The 20,771-nt window shown below is 60.8% G+C and overlaps 2 protein-coding genes across 3 annotated transcripts; one reads left to right on the forward strand and one right to left on the reverse strand.

The window, feature by feature from the left end:
• The first annotated feature begins 855 nt into the window (after positions 1-855).
• Positions 856-6,751, forward strand: LRRC61 (leucine rich repeat containing 61). Its single transcript, XM_055139032.1, has 2 exons — positions 856-989; positions 5,585-6,751. Exon 2 carries the CDS (start codon positions 5,633-5,635, stop codon positions 6,404-6,406), a length of 774 nt encoding a protein of 257 aa, XP_054995007.1. The 5' UTR covers positions 856-989; positions 5,585-5,632; the 3' UTR covers positions 6,407-6,751.
• A 197-nt stretch (positions 6,752-6,948) lies between these two features.
• RARRES2 (retinoic acid receptor responder 2) lies at positions 6,949-11,377 on the reverse strand. Of its 2 annotated transcripts, XM_055139052.1 has the most exons (6): positions 9,816-11,377; positions 8,947-9,185; positions 8,748-8,852; positions 7,470-7,565; positions 7,171-7,294; positions 6,949-7,049 (listed from the first exon to the last, which is right to left on the reverse strand). In XM_055139052.1, the coding sequence occupies exons 2-5, from the start codon at positions 9,118-9,120 to the stop codon at positions 7,178-7,180; spliced, it is 492 nt and encodes a 163-aa protein (XP_054995027.1). In that variant the 5' UTR covers positions 9,121-9,185; positions 9,816-11,377; the 3' UTR covers positions 6,949-7,049; positions 7,171-7,177. The 2 variants fall into 2 exon arrangements, with proteins under 2 accessions (XP_054995027.1, XP_054995019.1); XM_055139044.1 differs by having other exon boundaries at positions 8,947-11,377.
• Between the last annotated feature and the right edge of the window lie 9,394 nt (positions 11,378-20,771).

Raw genomic sequence — 20,771 nt, forward strand, 5'->3', positions numbered from 1 at the left:
TGCAGCTCAGAGAGAAGTCTGTGTAAGTGGAGGGCCAGTTTGGGCCAGTCAGCACATAGCTCTTAAAGGTCAGAAGTTCAGCAAGACGGACTCAGTCCAGCCACTCTTGACTCTCCCCAGGGCATCCCTGGACAGCAGGGGGTTAAACCACGGAGAGTGGCTTCTGCAACGCCTGGGAGTACAGAACAGCTGTGTCTAATGACAGGCTTTAGCGTCAAGACAGCAACGCAAAGACTGGGAATTGAGTCTGGCCAGCCTGGACTGTAGATCAAGCTTCAGAAAGGGTAAGGGTGGGCCTGGTCTCATGCAAAGGGAAGCTAGGGCCTTGCTACCTGCCTATGCATGTTCATGAGTTTTCCAGGGGGACGTTATACATATTCACGAGTGTGACTGTGCACGTGCACACACAATGGCCAGACGGGGTCATGCATCATATGCATATAAAACACTGGATGTGCATATAAAACACTTTATTCGGGGGCGAGTGAGAAACTGGGTGAGGAGGCGGTGACACTGCTCTGTCACCACTGGCCAGATCCTTGCAGTCGGGGAGCTGGGGTCCGTATCAGAATTAAGGTATTTGTAAAGTTCTGTCCTGGTCCAATCAAAGCGGAAAGCACATCATCCAAGCAAGTCCCAGACTGGCCTGGCCTGCCTCGCTCCTTCAGGCTTAGAGAATACATTTCCGGCTTGACAAGACAGGGGCGCACAGCGTTGCACAGGGCAACGCCGTGGCACCAAGCCACAGCGCTGAGGGGCGGTCCCTGGAGCCGGGAGGAGCGCCACTTCCGGCCGGGGAGGCGGTCCCATCCGGCACTTCCGGCCCGGTCGGCGCATGCGCACTGGGTTACCGGGCGGAAGTCGGCGGGCGCGCGCCTGCGCACTAGATGGAGGCGCAGGTTGGAGGCGGAGGAGGCGCCGCGCTGACCTTCCCGGAAGTGGCCCCTGCGCGCCCCGGAAGCCGGAGGTTGCCCCGGGCTCGGCCCTAGGTAAGCCGGGGAGGGCCGTGCGGGCCCTTCACGGACGTGGCCGGCCCCCGCCCAGCTGCACGCGCCGCCGGGTCCGTGGGGTGTGGACGAGGGGCCGGGCAGCCGCGGTGCCCCCCGCGGCCTCTGGCTGCCGCGCCCGTCCCGATCGCCGCCCCTGGGGACACCCGCGGGCTGCACGCGGGCCCCGGAGCCGCCCGGGGACCGTCGTGACGTGGGGCCCGTCACTTTGAGCCACGAGCCCGTTTCAGAGATCCCCGAGTCTGAGGAAGCGGGAAAGAGAGGCCGGGGCGGGGCCGGGAGGCGCCTGCGTGCCCGACGGGGACGGGGACTCGGGGACTCGGGCTGTCGGCCAAGCGCGCCCTCCTCGGACCCTCTCACCCCCTCCCTCCTCAGACCCTCTCACCCCCAGCCCTCCCTCCTCAGACCCTCACCCCCAGCCCTCCCTCCTCAGACCCTCTCACCCCCTCACTCCCTCCCTCCTCAGACCCTCTCACCCAGCCCTCCCTCCTCAGACCCTCTCACCCCCAGCCCTCCCTCCTCAGACCCTCACCCCCTCCCTCCTCAGACCCTCTCACTCCCTCCTCAGACCCTCTCACCCCCTCCTCAGACCCTCTCCCTCCCTCCTCAGACCCTCTCCCTCCCTCCTCAGACCCTCTCCCTCCCTCCTCAGACCCTCTCACTCCCTCCTCAGACCCTCTCCCTCCCTCCTCAGACCCTCACCCCCAGCCCTCCCTCCTCAGACCCTCTCACCCCCTCCCTCCTCAGACCCTCTCACCCCCAGCCCTCCCTCCTCAGACCCTCACCCCCTCCCTCCTCAGACCCTCTCACCCCCTCCTCAGACCCTCCCACTCCCTCCTCAGACCCTCTCACCCCCTCCTCAGACCCTCTCACTCCCTCCTCAGACCCTCTCACTCCCTCCTCAGACCCTCTCACCCCCTCCTCAGACCCTCTCACTCCCTCCTCAGACCCTCTCCCTCTGTCCCTCCTCAGACCCTCACCCCCAGCCCTCCCTCCTCAGACCCTCTCACCCCCTCCCTCCTCAGACCCTCACCCCCAGCCCTCCCTCCTCAGACCCTCTCCCTCCCTCCCTCCTCAGACCCTCACCCCCAGCCCTCCCTCCTCAGACCCTCTCCCTCCCTCCCTCCTCAGACCCTCACCCCCAGCCCTCCCCCCTCAGACCCTCTCCCTCCCTCCCTCGTCAGACCCTCTCACCGACTCCAGAGCTACTCCCGTCGCCTCGCCCTGAATAACGCTTTGCCAAGGCTGTGTTGGCGCTTGGCGGGTGTCGGCTGCTGAGCCGGAGCCGCGGCCCGCCCTGCCCTGCTGCCCTCTCGGATGCGCTGGGTAGTGAATCCTAGGCACACCCGCCCCTGCCCCTCTGCCCCTTCATGCCCGGCGCGAGCGCCTCCGCGGCAGTGAGAGTCACAAGTGTGCTCCGCTCCTCGCCCCAGGCTGGTTTCCCGGTGGGGGCGGTGGGAGTGGCCTGCACCCGGGGGGCTGTGCTCCTGACCGTGGCCCTTGCTGCCCCCGTCACCCCACAGCCCCGCGGAGAGGCAGGAGTGTGCGGAGTGTGCGGGAGGGGCCGAGCAGGGGAGGAAGCTGGGCTGTCCGGAGAGCAGGGCGCGACCCCGGGCCACTGGCAGGGGCTGTGGGCCGTGGGCTGTCAGCCCCGGGGGCGGGGCCGGTGTTCTCGGGGAGAAGCGGGTTCAGCTAGCGGGGGCACAGGTGCCTCCACAAATACGGGCCCGGGGGCTGGAGCGATAGCACAGCGGGGAGGGCGTTGGCCTTGCACGCGGCCGACCCGGGTTCGAATCCCAGCATCCCATATGGTCCCCTGAGCACCGCCAGGGGTAATTCCTGAGTGCAGAGCCAGGAGTGACCCCTGAGCACCGCCGGGTGTGACCCAAAAAGAAAATACGGGCCCAACCTCATGCCACGGGGCCAGGGCCAAGCGCCCTTGGTCTCACCCTGTAACCCCGCTGGGTGCTGGTCTCTCAGTCTAACCCGCCTGGGTGCTGGGTCTCAATCACCTTGTAACCCTGGTGGGTGCTGGGTCCTAGTCACCTTGTAACCCGCCTGAGTGCTGGATCTCAGTCGCCCTGTAACCCACTCGGGTGCTGGGTCTTAGTTTCATATGTGCGGTTTGCGCTGGCAGTGACGTGGCCCCACCAGAATCACTCTGGGCAGGGACGGCATGGGCGTGTCCCCTCCCCTCTGCTTCTCTCGTACCGCAGCCCCCGCCTCCGCCTGACAGGCCACTGGGCCCTAGACCGTCCCTCCTTCCCCCTCCTGTGCACTGTGGCTCCCCCTGGGCAGCCTCAGACCCTCCTCGGCTTCCCTGGCCCCAGCCCAGCGCCCCTTTCCCTCAGCACACCCTGAGCACTGTGGGTCCAGCCAGTGTGTGGAGGGTGCGTCACTGACAGAGGCCTGTCCCCAAAGGCCGTGTGTGTGTGTGTGTGTGTGTGTGTATGTGTGTGTGTTGTGTGTGTCCACACCTGGCCATGCCCAGGGGCTACTCCTGGCTCTGCTCAGCAGGAACTCCAGGGCATCCTGGCTGTGTTTCCACTCCTTGTGTGTGTGTGTGTGTGTGTGTGTGTGTGTGTGTGTTTGGCCGCACCAGGCCATGCCCAGGGGCTACTCCTGGCTCTGTGCTCAGCAGTTCCTCCTGGTGGTGCTCAGGGAACCCTCCGGGACGCCTGGTATCAAGCCCAGCTTGGCCGTGTGCAAGGCAGACCCGGTACCCTCTACTGTCACTCCACCCACCCCATGTTGGGGCCACACCTGGTGGTGCTCAGGGCTCACTCCTGATCCTGTGTGGGGAACCGTATGTGGGGCCAGGGACTGAACCCGGTCGGCCGACTGAGTGCAAGCACCCTCCCCGCTCCATGAGCTTTCCAGCCCCTTCATTCATTCTCTCAGGGATTTTTTTACATTTTTTTTTTCTTTTTGGGTCACACCCGGCGATGCTCAGGGGTTACTCCTGGCTCTGCACTCAGGAATTACTCCTGGCGGTGCTCGGGGGACCATATGGGATGCTGGGAATCGAACCTGGGTCGGCCGCGTGCACGGCAAATGCCCTCCCCGCTGAGCTGTCACTCCGGCCCCCTCTCAGGGATTTTTTTGAAAATAGGGCTCCCTATATAAAAGTTTAGTGCTCGGCTAAGTGTTCGGGGGTGCGGGGCCCGGCTGTGCTCAGAGCTCTGCAGTGCGGGTGTGCGGGGGACACCAGTGTCCTTCCCGGCCCCTGCAGGCGGCTCGGATGTTCCAGCTGAGCGGTGGCCTCAGCGTCCAGACCGGCCCTTCCTCACTGCCTCGGGCACTGGTCTGTTCTTGGGTCTGGGCTGCCTTGGCCGCGCTGCCCTGTGGGGTTCCTGTTCTCCCGTTCCCGGGACCGGAGCCCGAGGGCCGCCTGCGGGGCCCCTGGTTCTGTGTCAGCCCCTTGGAGGGGCCTCTGCTTCCCTTAGAGCCTCAGTGCTCGTGGCCACGGGCAACCGGCACAAGGAGCCTTTGTAGCCGCCTGGGCAACCCTGCCTCTCCCCGCCCCCACTCCCCTGGGACGCTCTCGGGGTCCCTGTGTCCTGCTGCTGCCTTGGTGGCAGGTTTCTTGTGCCAGTGTCCCCCGCCCTGTCCCCGTGCCCGGAGCAGGGGCCCTTGGTCTCCCCCCCGTCACTATGCCCCGAGCATCCAGGACGGGGGGAGCTGCCCACCTCTGAAGGAGCCGAGCCGGCTGGTGGGGGGCCCCGGTCCCTGGTGGGGTGTGGCCGGGAGGCTGGGTGGGGGCTGGTGGCACACAGCAGGTGGAGCAGCCACGGGCCTCTGGGCACTCGCCCCCCCCCAGGCCGGGCAGCCGCTGCAGGGTGTGGGTGCCCCCAGGTGCCGCCGTGCTCTGCTCCGCATGGACCCTGACCCTCGCCTGGCGGCCTGGCCTGGCCCCTGTTCTCGCTGCAGCCTGGACGCTGCCTTCCTCAGCCCTGGAGCCGCCGCAAAGGCCAGCCTGCCCCCCTGGCCCCCGGGTTTGACTCCACCTCCCCTTCTTTTGCTTTTGTCGTTTCTACGCAGGGGTCCCATACAGTGGTGCGGTGGGCAGGGGTGCGCCCTGCCTGGGGGCGCCTCCCCGCTCAGGTCTTGGTGTTCTGAGGCCCAGGGGGGCCTGGGGACTGGTCTGGCTGCCACGTGTTCTCCGTGGCCCCCCGTGGCCCATCCCCGGGGCTCCCTTCACCTTGGACAACTGAGGCCTGAGCCCCAGGCCTGTGCCCCGTGGAGGCTGGGTGCTGGCTGGTGCCCTCCGGGAGCACTGCGAGCACTCACCCCAGGGGGCGGGCCCCTTGCCTCGCACACATGCTGGCACCCGGTGTGGGGCCCCGGGCCTGCCAGGGGTGCTCCCCCGAACCCCAGAGCTCACCCAGCCCTCCTGACCACAGCAGTGAGGGAGCAGGCCCCGCCTGGGCATGGCCGTGCAGCGGGGAACCGCGCGGGGAACTGCTGTGCGTGGCGGGGGAGCCCAGTCCCGGTGCGGGTGTGGAGAGTGGGTCCTCCCCCCTCGGAGCCGGGGTCCCTGCAGCTCCCAGGTCACTCACTGTCCCCTCTCCCCTCAGGCCCGGACGGCAGGTGTCGGAGACAGCCGCGGGGGGCCCGCCTGGGCCATGGAGACCCCCGGGGAGAAGGCGGGAGAGGGGGCCCGGGTGCGGGTGACCCCGGAGCTGCTGAAGGGGCGCTCGGGCGAGTTCGCGCTGGACTCCATCCTGCTGCTGCAGCTGCGCGGGCTGGGCCTGGCCGAGCTGGGCTGCCTGGGCGAGTGTCTGGGCCTCGAGTGGCTCGACCTGTCGGGCAACGCGCTCACGCAGCTGGGCCCGCTCGCCGCGCTGCGCCAGCTGGCCGTGCTCAACGTGGCCAACAACCTGCTCACCGCGCTGGAGCCGCTGGCCGCCTGCGAGAGCCTGCGCCGGCTCAACGTGGCCGGCAACCTGCTGGCCGCGCCGGGGCAGCTGCAGTGCCTGGCCGGGCTGCCCGGCCTCCAGGACCTGCGGCTGCGGGACCCGCTGGCGCGGCTCAGCAACCCGCTGTGCGCCAGCCCGGCCTACGGGGCCGCCGTGCGCGAGCTGCTGCCGCGCCTCAGGGTCCTCGACGGGCAGCGCGTGACGGGCCGCGGCAGCGACTTCTACCAGCTGTGCCGCGACCTGGACCGCTCCCTGGGCCCCGGGCCCGGCCCGGCCCCCGCCGCCGCCCAGCCCTGGGTGGAGCCCGGCTACTGGGAGGCCCGGCCGGCCCGCAGCGGCTCCATCCTGGAGGAGGCGTGCCGCCAGTTCCGCCACGCCCTGCGCGAGTGCCACGACCTGGACCGCCAGGCCCAGGACCTCCTGGGGCAGGCCCAGCGGGCGCGCAGCCCCGAGGACGCCCCCGCGTCCTTCGTCTTCTGAACGCCGCCCGCGCCCCTCGCTTCTCCGTGCGTGCCCCACGAGCGACCCCACGTGCACACACTTGAGGCACCCCACAGACACACACACGCACACACACACGCACACACACACATCACCAGGGTCCTCAGTCCTGGAAGAGCCTCCGTGTCCCCCACCCTCGAGGCCCTGCACGGGGCTGACCCATCCTATGGCTCGGCCGGGGTGAAAGGCAGGGCGCCCCCTACCAGCCGGCCTGGGAGTGGACGGGGCCCCTCTGTCCAGCCGGCTGCTTTGCCCCTCCCCGCCGCACTGTCCGTGTCCCCGACTTCCCTGTACGTGTCCCCATTAAACCCTCCCGCTGCCCCATCCCTCCCTGTCGTTTCTCCGTGGGTGCGCCCGCCCCTGCAGGAAGGGGCCCACAGGCGCCTGAGCCCTGCCTGCTGGACTCTCTCGGGCAGCACTGGGGACTGGTTCCCGTGTAGCAGTGGGGGCGGCGGGACAGAGGCCAGCTGCACCAGCTGTGCCCTGGAGGGAGGGAGGGAGGGAGGGAGGCACGGCCCGGCTGGAGGGGAGCAGGCTTTATTAGCGGAGGCTCTTGGGGACAGGGAGGGCGCCGAGCTGCCCGCCAGCTTCCTGGGCAGCTGTCCTGCAGGTGGGCGCGAGGCTGGAGACAAAGAACCCAGGACTCAGTCTGGGTGCGAGCCCTCGCCCCCCCCCCCCCCCAGCCAGCCTGAGACTCAGTGCTGGGTGCAAGGCCTTGGTGACCGCCCACTGTGCTGACCTACCACGGGCTCAGTGTGGGGGCTGGGCCTTGAAGAAGGCGAACTGTCCGGGGAAGTAGAAGCTGTGGGGGTCCTCGCCCGTGCGCTCCACCTTGCTGCACTGCGCCTCCAGCCGCTCCTGGGGCTCCTGCCGGGCCAGAGCTCAGGCACACAGGGCGCCCCCAGGAAGCCCAGCCCCCGGAGCACGGCCCCTGGCCCAGAGGAGGCAGGGTGGGGGTCCCTACGCCCTCCAAGTGCTCCCACCTCCCACCCAGCCTGCCCAGACCCAGCCTGGGCCGTCCTGCACGCAGCTGCCCACTCACCCGCTGGGCCTGTGTCTGGACGGGGCAGTACACCATGCGGGCCAGGACCTTCCCCTCCGGGTCCAGCTTGACGCAGGCCAGGCATTTCCGCTTCCTCTGTGGAGAGGGGTGCAGGCTGAGGGGGGGAGGCCGGAGGGTGGGACTCGAGCAGGACGGGCTGTCTCGGGCTCAGCGCACAGCCTGGGCGGGGCACAGCCTGGGCTCCCAACAGGACAGATGCTGCGCTTGTACAGGGGCCACCCCGGCAGTGTTGGGGGTGCGGGGCGGTCCTGGAGCCCTGGGGATGGGCTGCGAGGTGTGTGCTCTGTTACTGAGCCGTCTCTGGCCCTCAAGCCATGGGGTGTTGTGTGTGTGTGTGTGTGTGTGTGTGTGTGTGTGTGCGCGTGTGTGCGCGTGCATGCTGTTATTGAGCTGTTTCTGGCCCTCAAACCATGGTGTGTGTGTGTGTGTGTGTGCGCGCGCGCGCTCGCGCGCGTGTGTGTGCGTGCATGCTCTGTTACTGAGCTGTTTCTGGCCCTCAAAAAACCATGGTGTGTGTGTGTGTGTGTGTGTGTGCGTGCGCGCGCGTGCTCTGTTACTGAGCTGTTTCTGGCCCTCAAACCATGGGGTGTTGTGTGTGTGCATGCAAAACATTCCCCGAGAGTTCACCCCGCCTGACATCCACCAGAGCCCATGTCGTCACAGTGACCTTAGTTTGCCTTTTCTTCTAAGAACAGACTGAACACAAAGGCCTGGTCACGCCTCCCACTTCTGCTGGCAGAGGAGGCCAGGAAAGAGGCCGTGAAGCCAGCCCGCGCCCCCCAGCACCCCCAGAGCCCGGGGACCACAGTCAGGCCCGTTAGGAATGGGCCACCCTGTGAAGACAGGATTCTCCAGGCCTGGGGTGGGATGGACCCCGTTTGGGCTCAGCCCCCATGTCAGGGCTGAGAACTGGACTCCCAGTCTGGGGTGAGGAACCCACGAAGGACACAGGGCGTGGGAGCCCCCATACCCCTCCTGCCTGTCTGTGACCAGCCCACCACCTCATGATCATGGAAGCACCTGTTTCTGCCTCTGCCACCTGCTCACAACATGCACACATGTACATACACCCAGATAGCACCGCATGTACATACATGCACACATGTACATGTACCCAGACAGCATGTATGTACATGGCACGCACACATACAGAAATGCATGCACGTGTGTAAACATGCATCCATGTAATGCAACACAGCATGCATGCACATGCATACAACCACACGCGTGTACATGCACACACGTGCCTCCACTCACCCCGTTGGGCTTGACTTTGCACTCCGCTGATCTCCAGTCCTTCTTCCGGCAGTTGGTTTGCTGCAGCTTAAACTCCAGCCTCACGAAAGTCCCAGCAGGGAAGGTCTGCGGACAGATGGGCGAGGGCCCAGGGCCGGCTGAGCGGCCGGAGCACGTGCAGGACCCGCGTCCTCCCCACAGCGAGCCAACGGCCCCTCACCGTGTCGCTGGCGTTGCTCACGCCCGTCTCACGGAAGGCCCACTGCACGGGCGGGTGCTTGTGGAACTCCTCCAGGGCCACCTGCAGGCCGCGGCGCTGGGCCTCGGGGAGCCCGGCCTGGGCCCAGCCGGCAGCGGCCAGACACACGGCGAGCGCGAGCAGCTGCTGCCACATGGTCAGCCTGGGCGCCGGTCACCGTCCGCGGGGCGGCGCGACCAGCTCTTCCTGCCGCCTGGGTCCTGTGCACAGGTGGGGGCGGAGGGGCCCGTTCCACAGGGCCTGGAACCCGGGGGGGCCCTCCGCAGGGCTGCGCTCTGGCCGGCCACCACCCACAGCGGGGCCAGCTGGTGTCCACCCTCCCGCCTTTTCTGGCACCTCTGCTTCCTCTGCATCACTGACCCCTCCTGTCCACCCCCCAGAGCCCCACTCCGGCCTCCGCCTCTCCTGGCACCCCAAGTCCGCTGGCTCCCAGGCCCTGGCCCTGGCCCTCCCCCAGCCCCGCCCCCTGCGGCCCCAGGGGGAGGGGCCGGCAGCGGAGGCTGAGCATTTGGGGGCCAAGTAAACACAGGAGGGGCCCGGCGGGGTGGGACCCCAGGATGCTTAACCCTCCGGGTGCTGGGGCCGCCCGCCGCCCTCCCCGTCCGTCTGCACCCAGAAGTGGGGGTCGGCTGCATCCCCCTCCCTGACCCCCCCTTCTCAGGCACAGCCTCCCGCACAACCTTGACATTTTTTTTTCCCCCTGGGTCCTCCACACCCCAACCAACCCTCCTCCCCCTGACCCCTGCCGCAGTCCATGCTGGGGCCCCAGAGGGGAGAACCTCCGGGAGTCACAGATGTGTAAACTGAGGCAGCCCCCGGCACCCCCTCACCTCTCGGAGCCTTTGGGTCTCTCCTTCTTGCGCCGCTCCAGCAGGCGAGTCAGCCTCTTCCCACTCACCCAGTGGGGGGCCCACCTCCGCCACGCCCCCGCCGGCCCCTCCTGCCTGGCCCCAGGCTCCTCCCCGCCCTCGAGCCTGCCTCCCAGCTGCTCATCCTCCGGACCAGGCCCGGTGACCTCGACACTGACCCTGGCCGGACCGCACCCGGCCAGGGAGCTGTGGGATCAGACCCCTCGGAGCAGGCGACACTGGGCGAGTCCTTTGCCCCTAAAGCCACAGCAGGAGGGGGAGGTGCCCCAGGGACCAGGAAGGCGCCGTGGACCTCAACGTCCAGTTTCTGTCCTGCCTGCCCCTGCCTGGGGGGACACATTTGGGGTCTTGAGGAGTTCTGGGGGCCTTTGGGCGTGGCAGGTGGTGGGGAGCCAGGCCTGTGGCGTGTGGGCCAGCCCGGGGCCGCCCAGGATCAGGGCAGGTCAGGACACACACACTCCCAACCCCCAACACCTCACGTCCCACCGAGTCAAAGGTTAAGTAGGAACTGGGTCCCCCAAAACTGAGTACTTGCCCAGGTCTTGCTGGGGTGAGGGGAGCAGACTCAGCCCCCACATCTGGTTCTGGGGTCAGAAACCCTCCAGCGGTATCTGCTTCCTGTCTGAGTTACTGTGCTCACCCTGAGCACTGTGGACAGAGCCCAGGGGGTGTGTGAGCAGACTCAGACGCCCCAGAAGACATTACCCCAGGGGTCCTGCTCCCAGGTCGGGCCTAGGTGAGAGCAGAGGACCCTCCATCCTGCCCTCGGTTGTGGGGGGAGACGACAGATGGCCACCCCCCTCTCCGGGCAGTCCTGTGTGTCCCTTAGTGGCCGGATGTGGTCTGAGAAGTGTGTCCACATCGTGGCCGTCCGCTGATCCACTGGAGCAGCGGTCATACCCCCGGGTTGGCCCTGCTTAACCCTAACCCTGACTGGCCCGTGGAGGACACTGGCCCCCGGGTCGCTGGGGACCCCTCAGCACGCACAGGTGGGGATGCTCATTGGTGAGCTCAGGTCCCTGTGACAAGACCCGCCTTCAAGCGGTCACTGACCGAGCCCCGGCTGCCCGTCCGTGCTCTCCCTGCGGGCACAGGGCAGAGTCACTGCAAACGTCTTTAAAGAGCTCTGCGGAAACTTTCCCTTCAACAGTCACAGCGCTTTCAGTGTTCTCCTTTAAAACACCCGCGTGGGCACGACTCAGCTACGTTTTCTGGAGGAACTGATCTGAATTTACGGGCAAAGGCATGTCCGTCTCAACCCGACCTCTGTCCGAGCTAAGTAAACGCAGCAACCCGGGGTCAACTCTCAGCACGGTCAATGAGTTCCCAACAATATTGCATCAATTTCAAAGCAACTGAATGTACCCATTTCCACAAAGAAGTCCTCGACTTTTTCTTAGTTTTTTTTTTAACAGTCAATTTAGATCATCCTGTTATTAAAATCCCTTGCATATCGATTTATACAAGAAACTGTACAATTATAAAGATTTATTGTTATTAAAGATGTGTGTGAAAGAATGGTAAACAACATTGTTCTGATGTGCCGTTGGTTTGTACACTGCTTAAATCTTGGAAATATGTCTTGGCACGTGTCAGCCGTACTGCCCCCACCAAAGTTCCATCACTCCCCCACTAACCACTCCCCCTTCACTCCCCCTCCCCCCTCACCTTTCCCTCTGGCTACCCCCTCTTTCCTCAGAGCCTCCGAGTGATTTTTGTTGTGTTTTGTTAACTCCTTTTTTACTTGTCTAGTTTTTGCTTTTTTAAAACTTTCTATTGGCTTTGGTGTCACACCCAGCAGTGCTCAGGGATCACGCCTGGCAGGGCTCAGGGGACCATATGATGTGCTGGGCATCAAACCTGGGTCGGCACGAGCAAGGCAAGTGTCCTACCTGCTGTGTCACCTCTCTGGCCCTGGCCTTCCTCCTGACTGCCATTTATAAATTTATATAAAGAAACATAATGACATGCAGCTATTTGAAATTTGGGAGTGACATCACAAGTGAGCTTTTATTTTTCCTTTTTGGTTTGGGGGCCACACCAGGCATATCAGGGGTTGCTCCTGGCTCTGCACTCAGGAATCACTCCTGGCGGTGCTCAAGGGGGTCATATGGGATTCTGGGGACCGAATCCGGGCTGCTGCATGCAGGGCAAACGCCCTGTCCGCTATACTATTGCACCAGCCTCATATTTTTTTTTTAAATTTTTTTTAAAGTTTGTCCTTTCCCTGGTTTCAGTTTGAGGCTTTGGGCTGTAGCTGGAGACGCCCCTCACGCGCTAACGGGAAGCTCTCAGGAGTGTGGAGTCTGGCCAGCCGCTGAGCGGAACCTCTCCCGCTCTTTTGCCTAGTCAGTATTCTCGAAGCTCAGTTTTCTCAAAAGATTTTTACATTTTTTCTAAAGAAGGGGCCTCCGAGCTTCCGCGCGTGAGCAGAGTCGGGCTGTTTGTGTTCCGGGCACCCCCTTCCGGGTGCAGACTTTGGCCTGGCCCTGTGCCTCGTCAGGCCCTTGTCCGGCCTGAGCACATTGCCCCTGGCAGGGCTGGCCTGTGCCTGCTCCTCTGACGTCTGGGACCTACCCCGGGTCCTTCACAGGCTCCCAGGCCCGGTCCCTGGCTTCCTGTGGGCGCCCTGGGCCGGGCGCAGTTGGCTCTTGCTACCCCCGGGTGTAGGCGTCATGCTGAACGTGCCCGAGAGCGTGAATCCCCGCCGTGTCGGGGCTGGGAGGAGCCGGGGCTGACGGAGCTGTGCGTCAGCTCGCCACAGTCCCTGAGCTACGCACGTGGGCGCGTCGAGACCTTGACAAGACCTGCACGGTCTGCGTGGAACACGGGGACATTATCCTGTCTATATCTTACGTACAGTCATTTATGCTAGAGGGTGGCTGTTGGGGGCCACGTCCCCTCCCGGAATGTGATGCAGACGGAGACTTCAAAGACGGGAAAGCCGTTACGTGTGCAGATACGGGCTTCAAAGAGGTGACTCAGACGCACTGAGGTCATGCGGATGGGCCCTAATCCCACACGGGGGCCTGGACAGCGGCGATTTGGGCATGGGGGAGCCCACGTGAGCACACGGAGACAGGCTCTGGAAGTAGGGGAGCGCGGCCACGGGACTGCCATGCTGTCACACGCCACACTGCCACACTGCCACACTACCACGCTGCCACACTGCCACACTGCCACACAGCATGCTGCCACACTGCCACACTACCATGCTGCCACACTGCCACACTGCATGCTGCCACACTGCCACACTGCTACACTGCATGCTGCCACACTGCCACACTGCATGCTGCCATGCTGCCACACTGCTACACTGCATGCTGCCACACTGCCACACTGCCACACTGCCACACTGCATGCTGCCACACTGCCACGCTGCCACACTGCCTGCTGCCATGCTTGCGCTTGGGCTTCCGGCTTCGGGCTGGGAACTGTGTTATTTCCACTGTGAGCTGGAGGACTCATGCGCGCACATTCTTGCACATATGAGGTCCTTTCCTGAAGCTTGGTGCTACACACTATGGATTATTTGAAAAGCTTCTTTTGGGGGATGGAGGCAGAGAGGTAGTAAGGCAGCAGTACTGCCCCGGTGAGGTAGTACAGGCTAACCCCAATTCTCTCCGTGGCACCATATAAGGTCCTCTGAGCACTGCCAGGAGTGATTCCCTGAGCACAGAGCCAGGAGAAAGCCCCTAAGAAAGTTGGGTGTGGTCCCAAAATTAAAAGAAAAAGAAAAAAAAAACTTTTGGAAATGGGGAGAAAGAAAAAACTTTTAATTGATAAATCCACAAGTATTCCTCTCTCCCCAAAAGTGGACACGAAATGAAGAAGCCGTTTGCTATTGTTTTCTCGGGGGCCACTCGTAGCTGTGCCGGGGGGCCACCAGGATCACTGCTGGGGGATGCACAGTGCCAGGGCTGAGGCCTGAGCACGCCGGGCAAAAACCTCGGCACTCACGCCTTTGTGAACTAGATAGAAAAAGCTGGCTTGCATTGGTGGTGGAAATGTCCACTGGTGGAGGGGAGGGGGCTGGATCATTGCATGACTGAGACCCAATTATGAACAGCTTCGTATTGGTCTATCTCACGGATATTCACTTTAAAAATTAAAAAAAAAAAAAAAAAGCAAAAAGCTGGCTTCCTGTGCAGAGTACTTTCACAGAGCGGCCACTAGATGGAGACAGTGACTATAGCTGAGCACTTTCGGGGTGCGCAGGGATCATTGTTGGAGGTGCTCAGGGACCCCTGCAGTGCCCGGCGAGGCTGGGCGTGGCTGCATGCAAGGCGAGTGTCTCTCCCTCTGCTCTCTCTTGCCCACACGCTCTTCCCTCTTGGCAAGAGTGAGTTCTCTAGTGCTTCAAACAACAAGTCTGTGGAATTGGTTTTCTTACTAGCGTTAGCTTGTCGTCGCTTATGAATTCTTCGTGCCCTGGCAGTGCTCAGGGCTTACTCCTGCCTCTGTGCTCAGGGATCATTTCTGGCAGTGCTTGGGGACCATAGGTGATGCGGGGGATGGGTCTCTGGTCAGCTTTGCCCTATTATCTCTCTGGCCCGGATGTGGCCATCTAATAGTTTGATATTCCAGTAGACATGTTGCACTGTTGAAATTGCTATCAAAATCCCCCCAAACAAAGCTCAAACCTTGTTAAGAGGAAATCTGCCCCTCCTGTATTCAGGCACTGAAGGCAAGGCAGTTCTGAGAACATCTGAGCGTTCCCTGGCTCCTCTGAAGATGCTGCCCTTGACCCCCATGTGGTCTGCGAGCTGATCTGTCTTATACTCTGAATCCCCAGGTCACACAGGTGGTTCCAAAGGTCCCTGGGGAGGAAGGCCAAGGGCAGAGCAAGCTTCCTGCCTCAGGTGCACTGCCAGGTTGGGGGCTAAGGTGTTGCTTGGCCTGCAGCCGGACCTGATTCAGTTCCCCTCACTGATGTCATCAGCCCGCAGGCACAGAGCCGGGAGTAAGAGTAGCCCCTGAATACCACTGGGTGTGACCCCAAAACCGAAGGAGACAAGTGGTGACCCCAAGGGGCGGGTCTGACACCAGGAACACTCCGGGGCCCAGTGGAGCCTGTGCGATCGTGCTTGAAAATCTTTCTGGCTCGGGGTGTATGTGTGTGTGGCGGGGGTGGTATCTTTAATTTTGGGTTTTGGGGGGCCTCCAGAAAATGTTTAGGGGGCCTGGGGACTCTTCCAGCAGCATTGAGCTAACTGGGCCTGACAGTTCGATCTCTGGCAGTGTGGGGGCAGTGGGGGTGGGAGTCGGATGCCCCAGGCGTGTATGCGTGCCCTCAAGCTCTCTCCCTGCCTGAGGATTTTATTTTCCGTGTTTATTTTGGCTTGGGGGCCACACCCGGCAGTGCTCAGGGTTTCTTCCTGGCTCTGCATTCAGGAATTACTCCCGGTGGTACTCAGAAGACCAAACGGAACCTCAGTGAGCAAACTGGTTAGCCAGGCAAGTACCCTCCCCATTGGGCTCTCTCTCCGGCCCCCTGCCTGCGTGTTTTAAACTAAGGGTAGAGTCACCCTGAGTTCTAACTCCACCTTTTGAATAAAACTGAAGTCACAGTCTGTTGGAGTATAGCTCTAGACACTTTAGGGTAGCAATGGTTTGTCCTTCCTCCCTTGTCACAGGGAGCTTAGGTTTAAACGCTCTGGGGACACTCCCATTCCTGTCTATCTGTAAACTCTTCTCTGTGCTCTCCTCCCCAACCTGTTAATCACCTTTCCCCCTAATCAGATCCTGTTAACTTGTAAGATCAGTTCCTTCTAGGACACTGAACTTGTATTGTAAGTTAAATATTGCTTTTCTCTCTTTTGCATAGTTTACCTTAAAGCAATGTCCTTTCTGTATAAACACAGGAAGACAGTTAATATTATGCTCTTGTAATTTGGGAGTTGATTGACTCTGAACAATATTTACTCCTGGGCATCTGCTTTCTCAACTCAGTTGCCCTTAGTTCCTAGCACCCCAAAAGCAGGGTCCCGACGAGGGACTGAATGGACCCAGGGAAAGCTGTGAGCTACCCTGGCATCGAAATGGGCCAGGCCAAAGCGCCACAATACTCAACTATAAGTTGAGAGCATGGTCATGGACAAATGCTGTCATGATCCAAAAGTAACGATGAGATTAGGACCCTGCTGGGGTTAGGAAGACTAACCTGACCTGAGGACTGTGGTCTGGACTATATAGTGAGAGCCCTCAGAAAGAACCAAACTTTAAGTTTATATCTATTACTTTGCTCATTAAGAATGACATTTCTAGAAATATTAAAAGTAGATTTACTACAACTAATTAAGTGGATTACTAGGTGAGGAAAGAAGAAATCGACACACCCTTGTTTGGATCCCACCCTTGGGCGGATCTCCTAGTAATCTGGAGTAATCTCCTTAGATGAGATTTTGTCCTTGAGGAGTGGTCTTACCTCTCTGTTGATTTGTTAATGTTCCGACCCACCTTTGTATCACCGCCCTACGTGATTGCTATATAAACTAAGACTGTAAGATCTGAGGGGGCTGGAGAGAGAGAAGCAGAAGGGGAATGGAGATTGGAATAAACTGCAATTGATACCGACCAGCCTGGCCCTCGTTCCTTCCTTCGCCCATCTATTGCCATCGGTCTCCCTGGGTCGGGGGAAATGGCGTGAGACTATGGAACACGGGCGTATGGAACACGGGCGGCGGGAGAGATAGAGCGCCGCTGCCCCTTTTGTGAATACACAACAGTCACTTGAGGTCAGCCCGGGATAGAATAAGATACGGCATTGTTACAGCAGATAGAATTGAATGCTGGCAGGAAACAGACTTTGGGGAGACACTTCTCTCCCACCCCCGTCCCGCTCACAGATGGAACTGCTCCGGGCTCACTCCTGGTGGTTCTGACATTAACACAGGTAGTGGGGTGCTGGGTGGAAGGTGAGCCCTGCACCCGCTGCGCTGTCGCTCTGGCCCCTGGGCTTCGAGGAGACTGAGAGGGTATTTTTTTTGGGGGGGTGGGTTGGAGGAGCACACTTGGCAGTGCTCAAGAGTTACTCCTGGCTCTGTGCTCAGGGATTGCTCCTAGCAGGTTCGGGGAGCCATATGGGAGGCCGGGGATCGAACCCGAGTTGGCCGTGTGCAAGGCAGTTGCCCTCCTGCTGGACTGCAGCTCAGGCCCCACGAGAGGGAGAGATTTTGCACTTAGTGGGGACACGATGATGATGTGCGGCTACTTGTCCTGACCGTGTTCACTCCGAGGTCCAAATCCCCACGGAGCTGGAGCGGGGGCTGCCTTGGAGAGGGGGGGCTGCTTCGGAGAGGGGGTGCCTCTGCTCCAACCGTGCAGTCCTGACCAGAGCCTCACATGTGCCTGCGACCCTGGAACAATGACCTGGAGAAAAAGTCGGGGTTACCGCCACTTCTCCCTGAATGTCCAGGCTGGCTTGTCCCAAGAGGCCCTGGAGGCCGTTTCCAACGCCTGTCGCTTGGCATGTGGGGAAGTCAGGCCGACCCAGGCACTGGGAGCTGGAGAAGCTTTTCCAGAGCTTTGAGGAATGTGATTAGATTTAGGGGCATTTCCAGAAATAATCTTTTTATCAGAGAAACCTGTCTGGGGCAGGCAAGCTTCCAGAGGCAAGGTTTTGTCCTCTGAAGTCATCCTCTCCTCCAGCTCGGTGCACCAGGCCTGGTACACACACACACACACACACACACACACACACACACCCCACAGATCTGGTCCACACACTTTATCACTATATCACTGTCATCCCATTGCTCACTGATTTGATGAGCAATGTAATGTCATCAAATCAATGGAGGCACCAGTAATGTCTCCATTGTGAGACTTGTTGTTACTGTTTTTGGCATATCAAATACGCCACAGGTAGCTTGCCAGGCTCTGCCGTGAGGGCGGGATACTCTCGGTAGCTTGCCGGGCTCTGAGAGGGGAGGAGGAATCAAACCTGGGTTGGCCACATGCAAGGCAAATGCCCTGCCACTGTGCTATTGCTCCAGCCCACAGACACACACAAACACACACAGATCTGTTCCCCATACACACACACACACACACACACACACACACCACAGACACAGACCTGGTCCAACAGACACACACACACAAACACACAGACCCGGTCCCCATACACATATACACAGACCTGGTACACACACACACATACACACACCACACGTACACACAGATCTGGTCCCCACACACACAAACACCACACACACACAGACCTGGTCCAACGGACACACACACAAACACACATACATGCAGATCTGTTTCCCATACACACACACAAACACACACACAGATCTGGTCCCCATACACACACACAGACCTGGTTCACACACACACACACACACACACACACACACACACACACACACAGATCCGTTTCCCATATACCCCCCCTTCCTGCGTTGTCCCACTCACTTTGGAATTTGCAGTTAACCAGCTCCTGGCGGCTGTTCTCCTGCCGAGGGGCCGGGCCTGTGGGCCAGTGGTTGAGCAGAACTCAGGGCGGGCAGGGTCCCCGGGCCCCGGCTCCTCTCTCTGAACTGCTTCCTGATCAACCGCAAATCTGGTGGCTTGTGACAATGAACATCTCCCCTCTGAGGTCAGGGGCCCCAAACCGGTGTCCCAGCCCAGAGGTGGGGTCAGCACGGCGGGCCACTCACCCACAGTTCCGAGGGAGGGGACAATCAAGTCCCATGTTTCTCTGGCCTCTAAATGGGCCCTTTGGGTCCGGATGGAGCCTCCTCCTCCGAGGTCTGGGGTGCTCAGGGCGTTTCCAGGTCCTGGGTCCTGTTTAACCCTCCCCAGTGCCCCGTCTTATGAAGACACTTGTGGTCCTATTCAAGAACCGCCCCCCACACCAGCCCCCGCACAGAGTCCAGGAGAATTATAAAGGCAAAGACAAATAAAAACTAAAAAAAAAACAAAACCCAAAATAATAAAATAAGGAAAGTCAGTTTCTATTCTCCCTGGTACAAAAAGCCACTCTGTCCCTTCCCTCTCACACCCCGCTTTGCTTCTAGAATTTTCTGTTTTCTTTTCTTAGGGGGTTGGACCACACCTGACATGGCGGAGGGGGACTCCTGGCTCTGTGCTCAGAAGGGACTCCTGGCGGTGCTTGGAGGGCTGTCTGAGGTGCCGGGGGGACTACTGCACGTAGCCCCGAGGTTGGCCGTACTCAAGGCAAGCGCCCTGCTCCTGTGCTCTCTCTCCGGCCCCTGCAGTATTTTCTTAAGAAAACCCAAGAACCTTGGCGCTGTCTGTCCCCCCGCAGGCTCTGTGAGATGCACAGGGCCTTTGCACGACAGCCTTCCCGTCTGCCTTTCTCCGAGGCAAAGCCACGCCTGTTCCCGCAGAAACCCCGGCGGGCCACCCCGCAGGGGCGAGTTTAGGGGACTCCCGGAACAGGTGGAGGCTCAGGTGCTCAGAGACTGAGCTGGGCTTCGTCCCAGGGCCAGGGGCGAGTCAGTGGCTGAGCTGCAGACAGGGACGCAGGAGCTTCCCCGGGACTGGGGGCCAAAGCTGTCCTCTCTCACTCCCACCTCTAGGGGGAGCTCTCCTGGGCTGGCAGGCCCAGAGAAGTTGGTCTTTTCCTCTGTACAAGCCCAACCTAAGTTCAAATCCTCAGGCCCTTCGCTGGTCTCGGGGGACGTCACAGACCCTGGTGTCCCGCCGTCTCCACCCCTCGCCTTCCCGAAACTTCTCAGCCGCTGACTCCAAAGAAGCTCTTTCTGGAAACCCGGCCCATCCTGTCCTGGGGCTGGACAGCCACCTCCGGGAAGGGGGGGTGCAGGGGGGCTCGAGTGGTCCCAGGCCACGGAGCGGGGACACAGCAGGCTGGGCCCGGGGCTGAGCGCGCCACAGAGCAGCCAAGTAGCAGGTAGAGCCCTTTCTCGCCGGCCCCAAACTCTGCCGGCCCTGCTGGTCGAGGGGGCGCACGGAAGGCACGGGGTCGGGGTGTCAAGCCGAGGCTGTGGGTTCCCAAGTGCCGAGACAGACGGAGACACAAATATGATAATGCAAAAACAATAGGAGTATTTTTTTCTTTTTGGGTCACACCCAACGATGCTCAGGGGTTACTCCTAGCTCTGAGCTCAGGAATTACTCCTGGCAGTGCTCGGGGGACCCTATGGGATGCCGGGGATTGAACCTGGGTCAGCCGCGTGCAAGGCAAGCGCCCTCCCCGCTGTACATTGCTCCAGCCCCAACAATAGGCGTTTTACTCCAGTATACTGGGGTCAATGATCTCACCCACAGAGTGGCCTCTTGATAGCGACCCCGACCTCCAAGTGCAGGCAGTTTTATAGGTTTTTTTTTTTCTTTTTGGGTCACACCCAGCGATGCTCAGGGGTTACTCCTGGCTTTGCACTCAGGAATTACTCCTGGCGGTGCTTGGGGGACCATATGGGATGCCGGGGATCGAACCCGGGTCGGCCGCGTGCAAGGCAAACGCCCTACCCACTGTGCTATCGCTCCGGCCCGTATATAGGGTTTTATTACATAAGCAGTACATGCCTTATTGTACTGTACTGTCTGGGTCTGGATGGAGTCCCTTCTGAGCACAGAGCCAGGAGTCCTCCTCCGCCATGTCAGGTGTGGTCCAACCCCCTAAGAAAAGAAAACAGAAAGTTCTAGAAACAAAGCGGGGTGTGAGAGGGAAGGGACAAAATCTCTTTTTGTACCAGGGAGAGTAGAAACTGACTTTCCTTATTTTATTATTTTGGGTTTTTTTTTTCCAGTTTTTGTTTGTTTTTGCCTTTATAATTCTCCTTAGTTACCAAACAAAAGTGTTTTGGCAAGTGTCTAGGGTAACAGTGGTCAGGCAATAGTTAAACAATAGTTTCCAGTAGCAGTTTATTGTTACATGAGCTACTCATTCCTTGCAGTTCACAAAAGATAATTCCTGAGGCA

The sequence above is a fragment of the Sorex araneus genome, chromosome 1 (genome assembly GCF_027595985.1).
Source record: "Sorex araneus isolate mSorAra2 chromosome 1, mSorAra2.pri, whole genome shotgun sequence".
Lineage (NCBI taxonomy): Eukaryota > Metazoa > Chordata > Mammalia > Eulipotyphla > Soricidae > Sorex > Sorex araneus.

Bases quoted from the DNA above. Each gene is read 5' to 3' on its own strand.
- RARRES2 (XM_055139052.1), bottom strand. From the start codon at position 9,120: ATGTGGCAGCAGCTGCTCGCGCTCGCCGTGTGTCTGGCCGCTGCCGGC. The intron at 8,853-8,946 runs GTGAGGGGCCGT...ATCTGTCCGCAG, and splicing joins TGAGCAACGCCAGCGACACG to ACCTTCCCTGCTGGGACTTT. The intron at 7,566-8,747 runs GTGAGTGGAGGC...CCCTCTCCACAG, and splicing joins GCAAAGTCAAGCCCAACGGG to AGGAAGCGGAAATGCCTGGC.
- LRRC61 (XM_055139032.1), top strand. From the start codon at position 5,633: ATGGAGACCCCCGGGGAGAAGGCGGGAGAGGGGGCCCGGGTGCGGGTG.